This window comes from Monomorium pharaonis, chromosome 6 (assembly GCF_013373865.1).
Source record: "Monomorium pharaonis isolate MP-MQ-018 chromosome 6, ASM1337386v2, whole genome shotgun sequence".
NCBI lineage: Eukaryota > Metazoa > Arthropoda > Insecta > Hymenoptera > Formicidae > Monomorium > Monomorium pharaonis.
Genome location: NC_050472.1, coordinates 8,163,711 through 8,183,050, shown reverse-complemented (window position 1 = coordinate 8,183,050; position 19,340 = coordinate 8,163,711). Strand labels below are relative to the sequence as shown.

The following is a 19,340-nucleotide window of genomic DNA, read 5'->3' as shown; positions in this document are numbered from 1 at the left end:
TCTCTCTCTCTTTCTTTCTTCCTTTTAACTACACTAAAAAAAAATTATAACTTTAACAAAAATTATATATGTGTAAAATCCAACTGAGATAGATAAATAATTGGCAACTATTGTAATATGTATATTTCCGGGAAAAAATTGTCCATACATGATCGTATATAATTAGACGTAAGCATATAAAATTATACATAAAACAATATATAATTTTGTATATTAATATATGATCGTATATAATCATGAATAGTTGAGTATATAATCGCACATGATCATATTCATTCATGGATTTGTATGGAACCATACATGAACATATAAAGGCTATTACATGACCATCCATGATCATGTATGATTCTATATTGCAGCCGAACTCCCATTTGTACGATCTTGCATGATTGTATGTACATGATTGTATACCTTCACGTATAGATTTGTATGGAACCATATATGAATATATGAAGGATATTGTACGATCATTCATGGTCATACATAATTGCGTATAGTAGCCGAACTCTCATTTGCGTGTAGATCGCAAGATCGCCACTACCCAGTGAGAAATAGTACATCGAATCGACATCGATCCGACATTAAAATCATCATTTCGATGTCGATTCGACGTCGAATTGATGTCAAATTCATTATCGTTTCTCGCTGGGTAGGCGAAGGCACGGCGCTTCTCGTTCTCGTGAGAAAATTTACTCCAAAAGGCTTATAAAAGAAAACCATCATTCACGGCAAATTCACGTAGTATATATTGTTTTTGTTATACGAAGAGAGTTCGTTATATGATTAATTTACGATCATGAAAGATCGTGTAAATGAAAATTTGGCTACTGTATGGAATTGTATATGATATTATATAGTCGCATAAATATATGCCCCGCCGACACGACTGCATATATGATTATGCATGATCATATATGATCATGAAAGACAAAGTGAAGCAAGTCACACAGCACGAACTTGACAACCAACAACCAATCAGCATCGCGGAAAAACGGTGATAAAATAAATAATACCCCTTTTTAAAATTGGATGTTAATTATTTATTTTTAAATTTATTTTTAGCGTTGAACTGTTTGGTACAGTTGTGGAAAATATCATCTTTTTTGGTATTCTGTGTTTAATATATAAATGGATTTTCTTTAAAACATAAAATAAGATTGTTTATTCACCGATAGTATATGTACGAAAAATTATAATTTGTAATAATTAAACACGTATATGTTTAATAGATTACTTTTCTTCAAAATTTTGAGCAAGAAATATCTTTTTTTAGTTATTGTATATTTAACAAAAGAGATATTTTATTATTCACTGTTAAGTATTATACGTACAATTCGACATATAATACACAATACTGTGTAATAATTGTATATACAAAAGTATCTAATAAAGTGTAGTGTGTTTAAAAACTTATAATAATAGTAAATGTACTTTTCCAATGATTAACACAAAATAATATTTATACAATAAAATGCTAATAATGTAAATATTATTAAAAATATTAAAAAAAACATTTAAAAAGTATTGTGTGCTGATTTGATAGACCAACAGTGACAGAGTTGAGCAAAAAAGGAACCATATGTCCAATTTGGTGTTAAACTCTCTACACATCCGTCAAATTTCATTAAGATTAATTATTTTTATCTAAATATGTTTCCTTGTAAATATAAAGAAATATGCTCATTAAAGTTTAAAAACTGCTAATTTAAAGTATCCAAATAAAAATTGATTACTAAACTAAAAATATTACTAAACTAAAAAAAATATTATCAATAACATATACATGATAGAGTATTTAATAGAATCAAGCAAAATTTCTGGTAAATATAACTAAACTTGAGATTCTATAATTAGAACATCTAATAGATTTTACTACACAATATTTATTCTTACAAGATTACTGATTCATCTATTTTTGAACAGACATACTGTTGAATCTATCAAATTTCCAATTAATGCAACAAAACCTTTTTTCAGTTTAAAATTAGTAATACAATTTATTAATATCTATTTGCCTAGGTGTGATAAAAGCGTTAATTACAAATAAACTGATTTAATCTCTACTAATTTTTTGTAATCTTTAAATATCGCTATCTACATTTTCAATTCAAAATTAATTAAGCGGGACAGTCAACTTAATGGCAATATAAAAAAATAAACATTTACAAAATTTGAATTAAAGTTATCTTGACTAGGTCAAAGTTATCTCATTTTACCATATTTTCTAAATTTTTCGAAAAATTTGCTTAGATATGTTAAAATGTACTACCCAGTATATTAAAGATATGCTATGCACGAGAAAGACATTAGCTCTAAATAATTAAGTCAACGAATCGTTAAAAAACTAATGCATTTGCTTTGAATACTGCGTGATTAATTTAACTTGATTATCATTTTTCTTTATCATTTCCGGCTAATTACTCGTGTACAAATGTATATTATACACAATTTAAAAATAAATAAAATCCAAAATTTAATTTGGTTGAATTACAAAGCATCTTTTTTACTCCTCTCTTTTATATTTTTCTCATTTTTAGACTTACATTGTAATATTATAATTAAATATTGATAAAAACAGTGTCCAATACAAATAATTCTAAGTATTATAGTTATGTAAATAATTATGTAAATGTATTGTATTGCATATTATATACGAAGGTTTAAAAATACAAGTAGAGCATATCCAATTCCGAAGAAATTCAGTTTATATTATGCATTTCCAAATCCTTCTTCAAGGATGCAAACAAACTAGCAAAATTTAAATTGTTACTTGATATTACATATTATAATACAAATTTCTATAATACACATTTATATCGTAAAGAGAAGCAAATGCATATTATTGCACGTATTATTTGCACTTTCGACTTTAACATTTATGTCGTAGACCGAAGCAAATGCATATTATTGCATATATTATTTGCACTTTCGACGTTATATTGCACGATTTTTGTCATTTCCTGTATTAAAGCATTATTAATTCCATCACACTTAAACTGGAATATATAACACAAATTGACTATAGAATTCATACTTAAGCAGTAGTAAAGAAATTTGTCAACCATTTGAATTGAAAGTTGTCATAGCTATTTAAAATCAGTAACGTTTATTTTAATTTCATCTACGACTCTCTATCTACCCTTATCATAAAAATAATAGCAGTTTCAAGTGTTTCAATACTTTATATCTTACTTCACATCCCTTTGTTTATATTGTTCATATTGTTTTTGTAAAAAAATAATGAATAAGGTGACAATTGATCCAGCTAAATCGATTCCTGCTTTTTACGCAGGACAAAGTATATTTTTGACCGGTGCAACAGGATTTTTGGGTAAAGTGTTTATCGAAAAGGTATTGCGATCATGTCCAGATGTTCGTGAAATATTTCTATTGATACGTCCAGCAAAAGGATTAGATGTTAATCAAAGATTCAAGAAAATGTTAAACTTACCAGTAAGTTAAATAGAGAAGGAAAACTTTTTATAACGTTTCTGTAAGATTTTAGAAATCCTGATGTGTTATATACAAAACAGACAAAAAGAATTTTTTATAGATACTATTGTAACATTATTACTAAAGAAAGTTACTTTTAAAATTAAAATTTTGTAATTAATATACATGTCAAACATCAAAATAAACATAAATATAATATTGTTGCAAATGTCAATAAACATTTTATTTTTTGGTTATACATTTAATACATTTAATACAAATTTTATAAAAAACTTTTATTATAAAAAAACTATTCTATAAAAAAATGATGTTTTATTATTTCAGTTATTTGACAAATTGCGTGAAGAGCGACCTTCGAGTTTCAAGAAACTAATTCCAATTTCTGGTAATGTTAGCGAGAAGGTATTAGGTTTATCGGATGAAAATAAGCAAATGTTAATTGATAGAGTGACTATAATAATTCATGGAGCAGCGAGTGTAAAATTTAATGACAGCTTAAAATATGCTATACTTAACAACACTAGATCAACGAGAGACATCTGTATTTTAGCTCAGAACATGAAAAATATTGTAGTAAGTTAGAAAAAGTAATTGCGATTGTGTTTTATAATAACACATTCTGTCACATAATATCTTCAATAATTTTATGCAATGATTTGTATCTTTATTGTAAATTATCTTTAAAAATTCATATCAGCAATATGTACTTTTCGAGCTTAAAAACATTTAAAATGTAATAAACTTAAAAGAAAAATTATAGTACTAAAATGTCATAACATTTCAAAATCAATAATATAAATTTAAATATCTATTTTATAACAACTTTTTCATTTACTAAAAATTCCAAAGAAATAAAATCTTTAAATTAATGTTCTTATCTTTTAAAGGCGTTAGTGTATGTTAGTACAGCATTTACAAATGTGAATGAACCATTCGTAGAAGAAAAAGTATACTCACCTATAGTTAATTGGAAGAAAATGATAGATATGGCCGAATCATTAGATGAGCATACTTTAAACGTTTTCATGGCTAAGTAAGTTAAAAACACAAGTCGTTTTTATAAATTTTATATAGACATTTTATATAATCTAAGGTAGGTTTTCTGGAAATTATTTTTTAATTTAAATTCTTGCCTTCAATAATACTGTCTGACACAAATTTTACAACCAAAACACCAAATAGATGAGATGGATTGAATTCTTATCTAAACTTTTTATTGCTAAAAACAAATTTATCAACTGAGTGGTATTGCTTTATTATTACATTTTGAGCCATTTAGTCTCAAAAGTATTAAAAACCGCCGTATGTATCAAAAGTTTTCTGCATTTTTAAATCCAATTAAAAAAAATGTAACATAATGGAATTTTATTTACAAATTTGTTAGCGCCAAAATGTCTATAAAAAATGCCGGTTTGCCTTAAAAATTTTTCAATTATTCTACAGTGTAATTCTTAATTTTGTGTGTGTTTATGTAATTTTTTGCAGATTTTTGGATTATGCACCCAATACGTATATTTTTTCGAAAAACCTAGCAGAGAGTATAATACAAGAATATTCTTTCTCCTTGCCTTGCGCAATTGTAAGACCTTCTGTGGGTATGTAGATTTACTATCAATTATTAGAAATAAATTAATGTATATGAAATAGTTTTAATGTACTGTGGGTTAGGTATGTTCAATATTTTTACATTTCTTGTATTATTTAATATTATTGTAAGAATTCATAAATTTTATTCAGTGTTGATTATCAAAATTAAAATTTTAAACGTAAACTGGGAATTTTGTTATAAATTTAAATAATCATTACAACCCCAAATAGCATAACATTTCTAAAATTCCTGCAGAACTTATAAATACCCGGGAAAAAATAGTCCATGTTTGTCTATGTGAAGAAATTGTAGAAAAAGATAAAGTTATATATAGTTATACATGGTTTTATATTGTACTATGTATGATTATGTATGGTTATGTATGATATTATATATAATTATATACGATTATTTACGTTACTATATACAATTTTATTAAAGCATACATAAAACCTTTAGTTATGTATATATGGTTAGATATGGTGTTCATTTCTGATTATAAAAAATTGTATTAGATACTTTATTTTATTTTATATAGTCAGAAGTAGTCAGATAATATTGTAATTAAAACATTATATTATAATACTTTTTTCCTCTTTTCTTTATTTTGATCAATATCGATAATTTCAAAAAATCTAAGAAAATATTTTAATACATGTGCAATTTTATGGATATGACACACACTACAGTATTGTATAGTATTGTAGAATAAACAGTAATTATTTGAAATACAATTAAGGTATAAAAATACATGCTTTACGAAATTCATACATTGTTTTTAAAAACGTGCAAAACTTTGCATGCGTAGTATTTGCTTTTATATTATGTTTTTGTGTACAGTTTTCCATAATTTGTAGTTTAATTTTGACATACATATGTGATTAATTTTTTTATGGAAAATGGATAATTACAAATTATGGAATATTACATAAAATATTACAATTGAAATTTAAAAGTAAAAGCCACTTAAACTAATATTTTCTGAGTAATGTATACCGCATGACTAATAATTAAAGACATAATTCTGTTGTGCTCCTGTTAGAGTACGGTCACATGGCGTACGAAATAACAAAACGGAAAAAGCAAATAGTAGGTGTTAACCAATCAAAACAATGAAACAACGTAATGGAATTGTTCTGATTAGTTAATCCTTACCATTTTTCCATTTCTTTAAATTTCAAACTCTGTGACCCCCCCTAATGCTGTAACAGAATTACGCCTTTGATTGTTTACGCAATACGCATTACACAGAAAATATTAGTCCATATAGCCTTAAATATTACACGTGCACAAATTTCCTGAAATCCTATTTATCCTTGTATTTCATCGTATCTAAGTATACACGAGAAGTATTGAAATTTTATATCTAATTATATATATTTATATATGATAACCATATTTGGCAAAATATGATTAGATATTGACAAAATTCATATATGGCTAATTTTGTATAAACTTTTTTTTCCCAAGTACTATTGAGAATATTGGTAAACTTTTGGTTTAAGTATATCCATAAAACATGTATAATTCGTACCGCACAAAAATTACCTTTTTTAAAAAAGGTAAAAAGAAACGCCAAGAATATGCGCGCAAAAACCCCCCTTAAAAATGCATTTTTATACAAAACGTTCTCAAAAATGTATTCTTGTAAAAGAACAAAAATTATATTTTTTCTACAAAAGTAATGCCCATACAGCACAGAAGCTTGCAGCAACATTGCTGCAACGTTGCAACATTGCATATTGCGATGTAATGTTTTAGAGATATTGCAAAGACATTATTTTACAATATTACTTCAGCAATGATGCAGCAACATTTTAAAATATTATTAAAATAGTGAAAATAGATAAAATTAATATTCAATACAGTTTGAATAAATATATTACAGTAACTTTTCAAAAATAATGTAAAAGTGATCCTTCTATATTATTTAAAATTTTTCATCTATGGAGATACATGCATTCTGGAGTAGTTTTAATTTGTGTGTAAAACTATTATTATGTAGATTTGTGTATAACAGAGTACAAGGTTATTCAAAATTATTTTAAATAACTGTATTTTTTAATTTAACAAATACAGAGTGATTATAGTGACATCAACCAAACGATCATCCGATCAATTCTAACTATATTTTGAATTTAACAACAGAGTGATTACGTCAACCAAAAGATAAATTTTGTAAGTTTTGTCTCTCTCATCTTATAATGTACTTATATAAGATAAAAGACAAAACTTGCAAAGTTTATCTTTTGAAGTTTCACTAATCACTCTGTATTTGTTAAATTCAAAATAGTTATTTAAAATCAGATGAATTATTTTGAATAATCTTTTTCTAAATAATATTGCATACATATTTTACTGCAATATTGCTACAATATTACGTAACAATATTTCTAAAAGCGGACATTTTACCATTGCTGCAATCTTGCAGCAACCTTGCAGCAACATTTTACAACGTTTATGCAATATTGCAATCTTGCGTTGAAATGTTGCCACAATGTTGCTGCAATCTTTCTGTGCTGTATGGGTGATATAAAGAAAATGCGCCAACTATGAAAATAGATGTTCATACGAATTAGAACATCTACTTTTACAAATACTTATTTGTACAAATATTACAAATAAATATTTTAATACAAATAAATATTTTACTACAAAAACTTGGCGCCGCTAAACCGAATAATTTACTAGCTCTTTTTCTATTTCTTTTGTGCGTGCATCTGAATGTGTGTGTGTGCACGTGTGTGTGTGTGTGTGTGTGTGTGTGTGTGTGTGTGTGTTTAGTATATAACACTTTGTTTATAGCAATTTTTAATATCTCAATCTCTTGTGCGTGCGTGCGCACATTCTCTCTCTCTCTCTCTCTCTCTCTCCCTCTCTCACGTGCGTGTATAATGTCATACGTATATAACGCCATTACGATTTCAATTGCAAAAAATTGTAATTTTTAATTATTATTATTTCAGTCTATAAGTTAAATTGGAAAAAAGCGATTTTGTGTTAAAGTAAATTATTCGGTTTAGCGGCGTTAAGTTTTTGTAGTAAAATATTTTTTTGTATAAAAATATTTATTTGTATGCACTCCAAATCTAAGTGTTTTATAAAGTGTTTTAAAATAAAACATTAAAGTGTTTTATCGGATCAAACATATAAAAATAAAACAGGATAACTATTTTAAACATCGGATTAAAATGTCATAATGTTTTTTATACAACATTTAATACGTTTTATATAAATAATACGTTTACTTGTGTTTTTAATCATTATATATACAGAATAGAAAACACTAAAACCGTGTTAAAGTAAAACACTTATAGATAGAATCGCTACGTGGCATGTTTTCTTGTGAATAAAATGCACTTGTTGTATAAGTAAAAGGAGCTCATCGAGAGCGCGGAAGAAGTCAGATTTTTGGTCATCGACATATAATGTTAGACTGAAATATGTCAGTCTATAAAAGAAATCGAGAAAAATGAGATAAACGGAATTATGAAAATTTTTATTTTAAGTATAATATATTTTGGAATCAAAGCTTTTTTTTAAGAATACATGTGTGTGTTTAAACACTTTAAATGCATTAAATCCACGTCAAAATAAAACACGTAAGTGTTTTGAAAAAAAGCACTTTATATGTCTTTAAATTTAATACGTTTTTAAACGCTTAAAAGGTGACTACAAGAATTTCAACATTTTAAGCGTTTTAAAATAAAACACTTAGACTTGCAGTGTGTTCATTAATTATTAGTTATTAAAAACAATTATAGCATATTTATAACATGCTATATTTATAACATGCTGTATTTGTAGTAATTTAAATAAAAATTAGATCAATTACTTCTGTGTTAAGTTTGTATTAAAATAATTATCAAAAATCAAAAATAATGAATTAAAGATGATAAATTACAATTTAAGTCAATTAGATTTTAATCCTAATCCATCTTATTCAAATTAATTGAATTTTGACCCTTAATTTACAATCTTTTATTTATTATTGTAAAACAGTTAAAAACAACTATGTCTTTAATTTTTTACATAACTGTGTCAAGTAATGACCTGTTAAAAAATCTGAGCATTGGTCGTGGAGAAAAAATAGTGGACATTTGGTTCTAAATGGGTTAAAATATTAATTATTAACAAAGTTATGTAAAAAGTTTTGTAAAAAAGTAAATGGGTGATCATATTGCCACCATTTTTCTATTATTAAAAAATTATTAAAATTTAATAATAATCTGATAATAATTTAATTTGCATGTGTTTTAAATTTTAGTTATGTCATCAATAAGGGAACCATTTCCAGGATGGATAGATAACTATTATGGTATAATAAGCCTTTATATTGGTGCTGGAAAAGGAGTAATACGAGTAGTTTACTTAAATACAAGTTGTCATAGCAACTTTGTACCAGTAGACATTGTCGTTAAAGCTATGCTCGTTGTATGCTGGAAACTTGGATTGACCACGTATGCTCAGTATATATGTTACAATTATTTTTAACTTTAGAAGACAAAACTGAATTGCTTACCTTTAAAGATAAAAGCAAGGTAAAACGTCAGCCCAAACTTCTCGGATGTCTCAATCCTTTCTAACAACAGTAAGATTGATAACTAAATAGTGAATTTTCTTTGTTCTTTTATGAAGAAAACGATGATGTAATAAGTATAATTTTTTTAAATAAAGAAATATTGAAAAATTTATCTAAAACAAAAGATATACAAAAAATAAGCGTAGTTTAAAATTTGTTTAGAGTAATAATGCATTTGTTTTCTAGTATTAACTTATTAAAATGTATAATTAAATTAGAGAAAGCTTTCTTTTTTTATAAGAACTACATCAATTAATGCTTATAACAAGATCGTATGCACTTTATTCAATATTTTATTAAGGTTTCTGACTCCTTACCGCAACCATACATAAATTTGTGACATCAAGGGAACTTATCTGTTTCAGAAAGAGAAATGAAAAAAATTTTTAATAATTTTTTTTTAAGAGAATAAAGAAAACTATTTGAAACTTTTTAACTATATTGTTACACTATTTAATTGCAAGAAATATTTTTTAAATTGATTTATGCAATTTATTATATAAATATGTTTTAGCAAAAAAAGTGCTGAAAATAACTGGTGTAAATGATTTTGGTTAAATGGATCGTCTGAAAAGGAAAAAAATAAGAAAGATTATTAATCTATGGGAAAAAGGCTTCAGTATAGATTAGAATGGAGAAATTGGACCAAAAAATTACAAAAATGGCGGAAATTTAAAAAAAAAACTTTGTTTTCGTAAGAAATAAATGTTAAAAAATTGATCAAGAAATTGTTAACCAATCGTTATTTTAGTCTACACTGGAGCTACAGATATGTACTACACATGTTAAAAAATCAAAACATCCGGCGAGTAGTTTTTTTATATTTTTTCCGCCGTGCAAAAAAATTCAAAAAATCGATTTTTTGAAAATTCGAGACCGATAAATCCCCAAAAGTAAGAAACGTACGTTGACAACTCCATTTTTGCGTTCGTGCATGCTATATTGTAATTATTTGCCGTATTCTTCTGTTGCTGTAACTTGTGTCGTGTTTATAAATTCCTCAAAATACAGCGAATTGTAACTATTATAAGTATAAAAGAAAGATTTTTCTTTTTTTATAGCAGGGAAAATTCGACCTTGTATCATATTTATTTGACGGTTATGTATTGACTATTGTAAAAAAAGGATACCATTCGCACATATTTTAACGAATATATTAAAGTGATCTTAAGAGTTATTTTATTCAAATTTATTTAATTTGCAAATGGCACAGACGCAAAAAGTGGGTTGTCAACGTGTCATTTCTCACTTCTAATGTCACAAATTTAATGGCCACGGCGCATCGATAGATCAGGAGTATTAAATCTGAATAGAGGAACTTATTGGCTGCGTTCAGCAGAAAAATAGCTTCACAACTTTGTAAACTTTTCGATACGATTAATGCTTGCCCTTTTTATTTTATTACATTTGGAACATTTTTTTATTGAAAATAGTGCCATATTCTCACCATCTCTCCTATTTCGAGATTAAAGATAATCACTTCGCAATTACTCCGTTATACTCAAAGACTTCCAAACAACTCCGACATTATTATTCCAAATTTTAGAGCTTTACTTATATTTAATTTCCACTGACAAAGTTTGCGGAGTACAGACGTGTTTTCTAACACGTTTTCCTAAACAATACTTAACGTTTGCTGTTGCGAATTGATATTGATAGATATTTAATATACTTAACGTAACTTATTTATTTACACGAGATAATTTATTAACACGAGATACACTTGATAAGAGCTAGAAATCGCTTGGCCGAAAAATTGTGTTTTTCTTTAATTATATGTAACTATTTGCGAGATTAGTTATTACCCAAGAGTGTTTTTTATCATTCTTTCACAGCTAGCAACTGAACACTTTTCCACTTGAATGTTATATTTAATTTCTCTCAGTATTTTTTCCTTATGCAAATTTATTTCTTAATGGGGGAGAAAGATTTTGCCTCAGAGTGTAACTCTATGCTTGATCGATTCCGGCTCCCGATATCGATTAGCATGGTACCATTAAAAACTAGATAAGAAATAAATATTCTTCTACTGTACGTTTCAATGTTTTTTAAAATAAATTTTGAATTAATTAATTAAAATAAGAAATTTATTATTTTTAAATTTTGACATGTGTGTAATAAGGAAATTGACATTTTTTAATAATATTTTGTATTGTCGCATTGTGCGTGCGTGCATGCTTGAGCGCGTGTGTATGTGTATGTCTGCATGGCCAATTATATATGATGATATAAAATTGCATAAGTCCATTTTCTTTCAAGTGGTTAATTTAAAGGCTTATTTGTCTTCCTTTTATACAAATCTTATAAAATTTTGTTCAAGTAACAAGCAGTTTCTATAGATTAATTAATTTCTAATTTTATCTATTAATAGGTTTACTAAGGATTCTAATTTATTTGTTTTAAATTGTGTAAATGAGAGACGTACAACACATCGATATGATATAGACATGTGTCTAAGTATGCTTGATGAGATACCTCTGGACGGGACTATTTGGAATAATAAATCAATATGCACCACTAATTTTATTTTATTCTATATATTAACAATGTTATTACATGTTATGCCAGCTACATTAATAGATCGGATTTTAACGTGCTTTGGACGTCGACCTATGTAAGTCTTAAATTAAATATTTAACTAATTTAACTAATTTGGAAAATGAAAATTTTTTCTTTATGTATTTGATTAAATTAACGAAATTTAATTTATTTAAATGTTCATTAAGATATACAGAAAACTAAAATAATAATTCGTATAGTATTCGATAAATATAATAATATCGAATACTATACGAATCGGTATTGTATGTTTGTTTGTGTGTTATGATTTATTGCTAAATGAATTATTTGTTGTCTTTTTGAATCACTGATTTAGAAAAATAATAGGAAAAACTTGCAAAAAATAACAACTTTAGCAATTTAAAAAGAGAATATTTAATAGACGCTTGTTAAAATCAAAGCTATTAAATTACACGTCAATTTAATTATGATATGGGAGGCACGGTAATGTAAACAATGTCACGCACAGCTAGGTGTTTCTTATGCAAGACGCCATTTTAAAAGACTTTTATTATTAAATCTTAATAATGGCTAAATCGATCAAGTAGTAATATCGTTCAATCGATAGATTGAGTTTAATTTGCATAAGAAAAGAATTTTTATTCATCTTGTATAGGTTCTAGTATTGCGATGCAAAGTCTGATTTGGTAAATTTTAAAAACGTTTATAACTCGACGAAACATAAAAATGTAAATCTTTTAATGTAAATTTTTTTAAAAGGAGGACTTCCCTGTACCTTCGCCTTTTAAATTCTTGTTTTTAATCCTTTGAGGACTGGCATGTTTTTGGTCAACTTATTAATTTAAAAGAGTTTCTCTGCTCAGGCCCGGCACAAGTGGCATAGAGGCTCAAGTAAAAAGAAATACTCAAAACCATTTTGTTGCCTTCTTTTTTTGCTGTATAAGTTCTAAAATTAATTATAATAAATGTGAATAAAAGTTCGCTTATAAAATACTATTTTTATTACTGAAATAATTTTTTTTTTTAATTGAGAACAAGCATTCTTCTAACTAAATATAACAATTTCAAATTCATGTTATATCACTTGTGCTCGTTTACCACACTTACGTGCTGTATTGGTTCGATCATTGTAAACTTTTTTATCCTGTCAATTATTTCACTCAAACAAGCAAGTGCATCGTTTCAAAAATTTAACAGTATTTTTCTGGACCGCTAAGATGTATCGTTGTAAAGTTTCACTAAAATCTGTTGATTACTTCTACGTTTAATACGACAATACGACAAGACGTTCAATACAGATTCAATAATATAATTGAATACATATCGTTATGTTCAAATTTTATTTTAATGAATATGTTATTTAGGGCAATACGATTGGTACGACTATTATATGTTGTCAGTTGTGTTACATATTACTTTTCGTCTAATAATTGGGAATACAGCAATATAAGTAAATCGTTCTTGACATCCTTAATACCACCCGAAGAACAAAAAATGTTTTCTTATGATTATTCCGCTTATGATATAAAGGAATATTACAAGTAAGCGTTATATACCTTTTATTTTGAACTTTTTGTTGACACACCTTTTTTTCGATTAACTTTGACAAATCGGGCTCACATACAGAACAATTCTTAGTAACTGCCATTTTTATATAAAGCATTTAATCGTTATAATAAAAATTATAGGTCAATTTCATCAAGGTTTCTTAAACGTATTGCAATAATTTTTTCAATGAAATCTTATCAAAGTTTTTGTAAAATTTTTGTTTATCATATGTCGAGAAAAAAAAGATTTTTAAATAATTGTAACTTTTATAGATTTCAATATTAGAAATTAAAAATCTACAAAGTTGTTTAGATATAATGTTTTAAGAAGAAAAGTAGTTTTTAGTGGACTCTGAAAAAAAAAAAAAAAATTATTTTGCATATGAAAAGTAGATTATTTCGATAAATAAAAACCGGAAATTTTTTAATAAAAGTTGTATTTATTATCAAAAAATGTAAAACACATTTTAAATAAAATTGGAATAGTTTAGGACTTTATTACGTATGCGTGGGAAGCGTCAATATTGTCTTAGCTGTCGTTAGAAGCAGGTTATGGATGTGAATCACCCAATGTGCTAAAGACGTCAGCTGACTAAACTATATATTTCAAATAAATTAATTTATGTATAATAAATAAACAAAATTTAAAAGAAATTACAAACATTATAAGGTACACTTACTGTCAATATTAACAAAATAGCCGAAAACACAAAGTTTTTTAATTTAGTCGAAGCTGACGTCTTTAACACACATGGTTAACACCCATAACTTGTATCTGACAACAGGTAAGATCACACTGACTCTTGCCACGCGTACGTAATAGTTCTAAACTGTAGTTAATTCTTCAATCTAGTACTAAGTGGCACTTGTTCAACATTCTGAAAATTGGAAATGGTACAGAGCGTCAAATTTATCGTACAGGTAGCTTACACCCAGAATGTCAACGAAAGGTCAATAAAGTTTATATTACGAAGATAGTTTAAGACTTATAAATGTTTATAAATATGTTTGAAAATGTTTCATGTTTTGAAGAAACTCTATAATTGGTGGCAAAAAATTTCTTCTTTATGAAGACTTAAACCGGTTAGATGCAGCTAGAGTACGTCAAAAAAGGTATTATATTATTCAACAAGTATTATACAAAGGTATTATATTATATAACAAGTATTATATTATAAGATATATAAGAATAGAAGGTGATGTTATAACATATGTGCATAGATATCGGCACTCGTAATATCTTTGCATTAGGTAACAATTTTTATTTATTACTTATTCCTCTAATTACTGTTTCCCATTGTTAGTGCCATTATAGTGTCTAACAGAAAGAAGAAATAATTAAATAATTTCATGAGTAATATTTAAGGTCATTTTATTATTACAAGTTATTAAAATAAATTTGCAGCAATTATAATATGCTCATGCATGTATGAATATATCATAATATACTTATGCATTATACAAATACATTTGTTACAAAGCATTTTTACTTTTCAAATCAAAACTTTTCGAGGATGCACTTTAACATTTATTATACATATTTTTACATTTTTTTTAAACTTAAAGTGTATAACATACACACATGCACACATATGTATATACATATACATATTAGGTTAATGTAAAAATAATTACCGTTTTCAGAAGTTTAAAATTTACACGGTTATTCTGAAGTAAACTTTTATCCGACTGTATTCAAATAGTATATCATTTTGAAATTTGTTTTATCAATTTACGTTTAGCTTCTTGTTTCAATTGTTTACAAGATTATGTTTCTTACCGAAATAAAAATGGAAAAAAACAAATTTGTGCAATTTTGTTATATGAATTCAAATAGAGGCGATGAAATTGTTGTAAAATTTTTTTATATAATTGATTTATACATTTAGATCCAACTAAAACTAAAAGCAACAACTAATCGTATTAGAGAACTTTACAACAGTTCCAACATTACATTCACTTTTGAACGTAGTCAATAAAGTGTTCGGTGAGAATATCATTAGTGAGCGTACAACTCAACACTGATTTCATAAATTTTGCAACGAAGATGAAAATAAAAAATGATGAACGCCGTGAATGTTATTCTGCAATTGATAATGATGAGTTAAAAGCTATTATTGAAGCAGATCCTCGAAGAGCACCTCGAGATCTGAGAAATAATTAACTATTTAACTATAATCGAACAAAGTTTATTTCATGGCATCGATCGTGTAACTTTTTCCCAACGATGGAAAACGAAAAGTGAAAAATTTTACCTTAAAACGCATATATATACCTGGAATGAAATGAAGAATCAAGCTTGTATCCAAATTGAGTGTGACGATAAACATGTTTTAATAATAGATAAAAGTAGATTTTAACCTTAGTTCGCAATGAGCAACCGCGCACTCAGAGAAAAAAAAAGTTTCAGCAACTATAAAAATATAGTCGTATAGCACCTCAACTATTTTTTTCAGGTTATGAAAATTAAACTGAATTAAACTATAAAAATAGTTAGGTTAATTAAATAATATAATTTACGCTATTATATTTTTATAGTTATTATAAATGCATATATGCGTACAATCATTCTCGAACGTGAGATGTAAAAAATACTATTTTGCTATCATCGCTAATGACTAAAATATTTCAATTCAATCATTCTCGAAGACAACTTATATTATACTTTCTGTTAGCGACTGAAAAATTAAAGGAGCGCTGGCTGGTTTCGAACTCAGGATCCCTTGCTCTACACGATAGCTCTCTCACCGCTACTCCACACGACTCCAGCTATTGTTGTTTATATTTTGTACGCTTATGAGCCTAAAATTAGAACCACACGATTCTCTTCTTATTTTATCGACTACATTTCTCTATATTTTTTAATTCTATTTCTCTTCTGCACTGATAGAAAAATATATGATATTTACAACTATAATTGCATAGTAAAATAATTATAATTAGAAATATCATTTTTATAGTAATTATTACTATAATATTGGTAATAATAACTATATATTTATGGTAAATGCTTATAATGATCATTTTATGCTACAACTAGTGTATAAAATTTTTATAAAAGTGTATAAAAATTTTAATTTTGATTTATAGCAACCATATCATAAGTTACATAAACTAATATTATGGTTATGAGAACTATAATATAGTTTAAACCAACTATAAATTTATGGTCCACTGGCACCTCAACTATATTTTATAGTTATTTAACAATATAAATTAAAGTTATTATTACCAATATTATAGTAATAATTACTATAAAAATAACATTTCTAACTTTATAATTATTTTACTATGCAATTATAGTTGTAATAATTATATATTTTTCTCTCAGTGCGAGCTTAATAGAGAGATATTTTTTATATTATAACTCCTAATTTCCTACAAACAATAATATTAATTGCTTAAATAGCATTATTATTGTTTGTAGAAAGTTAGGAGTTATAATATAAGAAATACCTCGATAACATCGATATTGATCGCAAAAAATATTAAAAATGTATTAGTAATAAAAACGTTTCAAACTGTTTGCTATTCAGTTTTTAATAATATTAAAATGACGGAACATATCATGAAACAAGATGCTTTAAATAATTGAAGGACTGAATTCATTCAAATTGTTGCTAAAATTTATATAAATGTGTTTATTCCACGAAAGAAAAGGTGCAAGTGATATAAAATGTAAAAAATTTATTAGACAAAAATATTCAAAGTTAATACTCTTTAAGGGGATGCTAAACTGCTCGTCAAACTTGATCAAGGTCGATAATGTAGAGTCATTTGGGCACGTTATTAACAAAATTTTGTATGTATTTCTTTTATAGATTTAGAAATCCTTTTCCAGAATTAATTGTGGAGAATTTTTAATTCTGTAAATGCAATAAAAAGTTATACATTGGAACAAATTGTACAATTCTGACGATAAAACAGATAGGATCCTTTTAAGCACCGAAAACTTTTTTTCTAAGGTTCCTAGGCTCATTCTAAAAGCACAGTATTGTTCTTTGCTGAAATGCCAAGTGCGCTCCATGCTTATTTTATACGTACAAAGTCTAAAACTTTTATACGCAGCCAATGTTTTCACGAGTCGACTACAGAAGTCGATAACAAAACTATAATTTTCTAACTTTTTTTCGTTTTTTGTATGAAATTGATCGCAGCGCACCGCGTTATTATCTGTATTTTAATTTTGGAGAAGGATTTTCAATTCCATGCAATCAATAAAAAGATTTCGGTGTCCAAAAATTAATGATAAAACAGAGCAGTTTAGTATCCCCTTAAACATCAATAATATATCTTAAATGTTATTTTTGTTATTGTACTTACAAAAAAATTTAAAGTAAAGTCTATTATTATTTGTAAATAAAGTTTATTATTATTTATCATAGTATGTAAATTAATTATCATCTTTTCGATTATTGCCTATTGTATTTGAATTAAAAATTACATTTCAATATTCAAACGCGCGGTGAGCGTGACGTCACTTGCGTTTGCGCATTGCGAGCAAAGCTTATATATAATTTACCTTTTTCTCTCGCACCCAACTTGGGCTACATTCCAAAACGTCCATTCCGAGAAAAATTTTACTCTATGTAATATAGGATACGTTACGTGTACTATATATTTTGCATAAAATTTTCCTCGGAAAGACATTTTGAAATGTAGCCTTTGACACAAATCTTTTCCACGGGAAGCATAAGCTGTTCACCTTCCAGGTATGTGTTCTAAGACCGGTATTCATAGTCGGATCTTATATTTAAGATCATCTTAAGTACTGTCTTAAGATGCCATTAGCCAATCACAGAGCCGTATTAGCATCTTAAGACATTGCTTGAAACGATCTTTAAATAAGATCCGACTATGAATACTAGCCTAAGAATTTCACATGAAATTACACGGTCGATGCCCAGAATAACCGCGTGTATTTTGAACTTCCAAAAATCGCAATTATTTTTGCACCAACTTAATATAAATATAAATATAAAAATTATATATATATATATAAATCTTTGGGTTGAGTAAATTTGGTTACGTCAAAACTACAATCGAATCAAATTAGATAAATTTAGTTTGTTCAATAAGTTGATATAAGATTTCCAACTAATAAATTTGTATAGTATGATATAAATATAAATAAAAATAAAGAAAAATAAAAAATTCTTGATTATATTAATTAACAAATTAGAATTAATATAATTTCCTGTTTAATATAATACAAACAATCTCTTATCTATAATTAAGATTTACATAATATTACATAATTAATTAAATTTATTTTTAGAGTACATCTGTTCTCTACAGTGATGGAAAATATCATCTTTTTTGGTGTGTTATGGATAATATACAAGTGGATCTTTTTGTAGATATAAAATTATTTACTCACCAATATTGTATAAGGAACTGAAATTTATGATAATCAAACACATATACAATGCATATCTTTTTTAGTCAAGGGTATTTTTCTCCTTAAATTTATTATGTATTTTCAATGTAATAAAAATATTTTATTGTTTATTTTTAAATATCATGTGTATATATTTAATATAATATACAAAGTGTAAATAAGGTGCAAAAGTGGAATAATCAATGTATGCATGTATTTTTCCATTGTATACGAAATGAAACTTGCAGTCACGTGCATCTTCTAACAAGT

At 26.5% G+C, this 19,340-nt stretch overlaps 1 protein-coding gene across 2 annotated transcripts; it reads left to right on the top strand.

The window, feature by feature from the left end:
* Nucleotides 1-3,016: 3,016 nt before the first annotated feature.
* Nucleotides 3,017-19,208, top strand: LOC118645908 (fatty acyl-CoA reductase 1-like). Of its 2 annotated transcripts, XM_036287818.1 has the most exons (9): nt 3,017-3,453; nt 3,778-4,026; nt 4,341-4,486; nt 4,939-5,048; nt 9,309-9,501; nt 11,995-12,237; nt 13,508-13,684; nt 14,723-14,803; nt 18,969-19,208. In XM_036287818.1, exons 1-9 carry the CDS (start codon nt 3,241-3,243, stop codon nt 19,048-19,050), a joined length of 1,494 nt encoding a protein of 497 aa, XP_036143711.1. In that variant the 5' UTR covers nt 3,017-3,240; the 3' UTR covers nt 19,051-19,208. The 2 variants fall into 2 exon arrangements, with proteins under 2 accessions (XP_036143711.1, XP_036143712.1); XM_036287819.1 differs by lacking the exons at nt 14,723-14,803; nt 18,969-19,208 and adding an exon at nt 14,544-14,688 and having other exon boundaries at nt 3,241-3,453.
* Nucleotides 19,209-19,340: the final 132 nt, after the last annotated feature.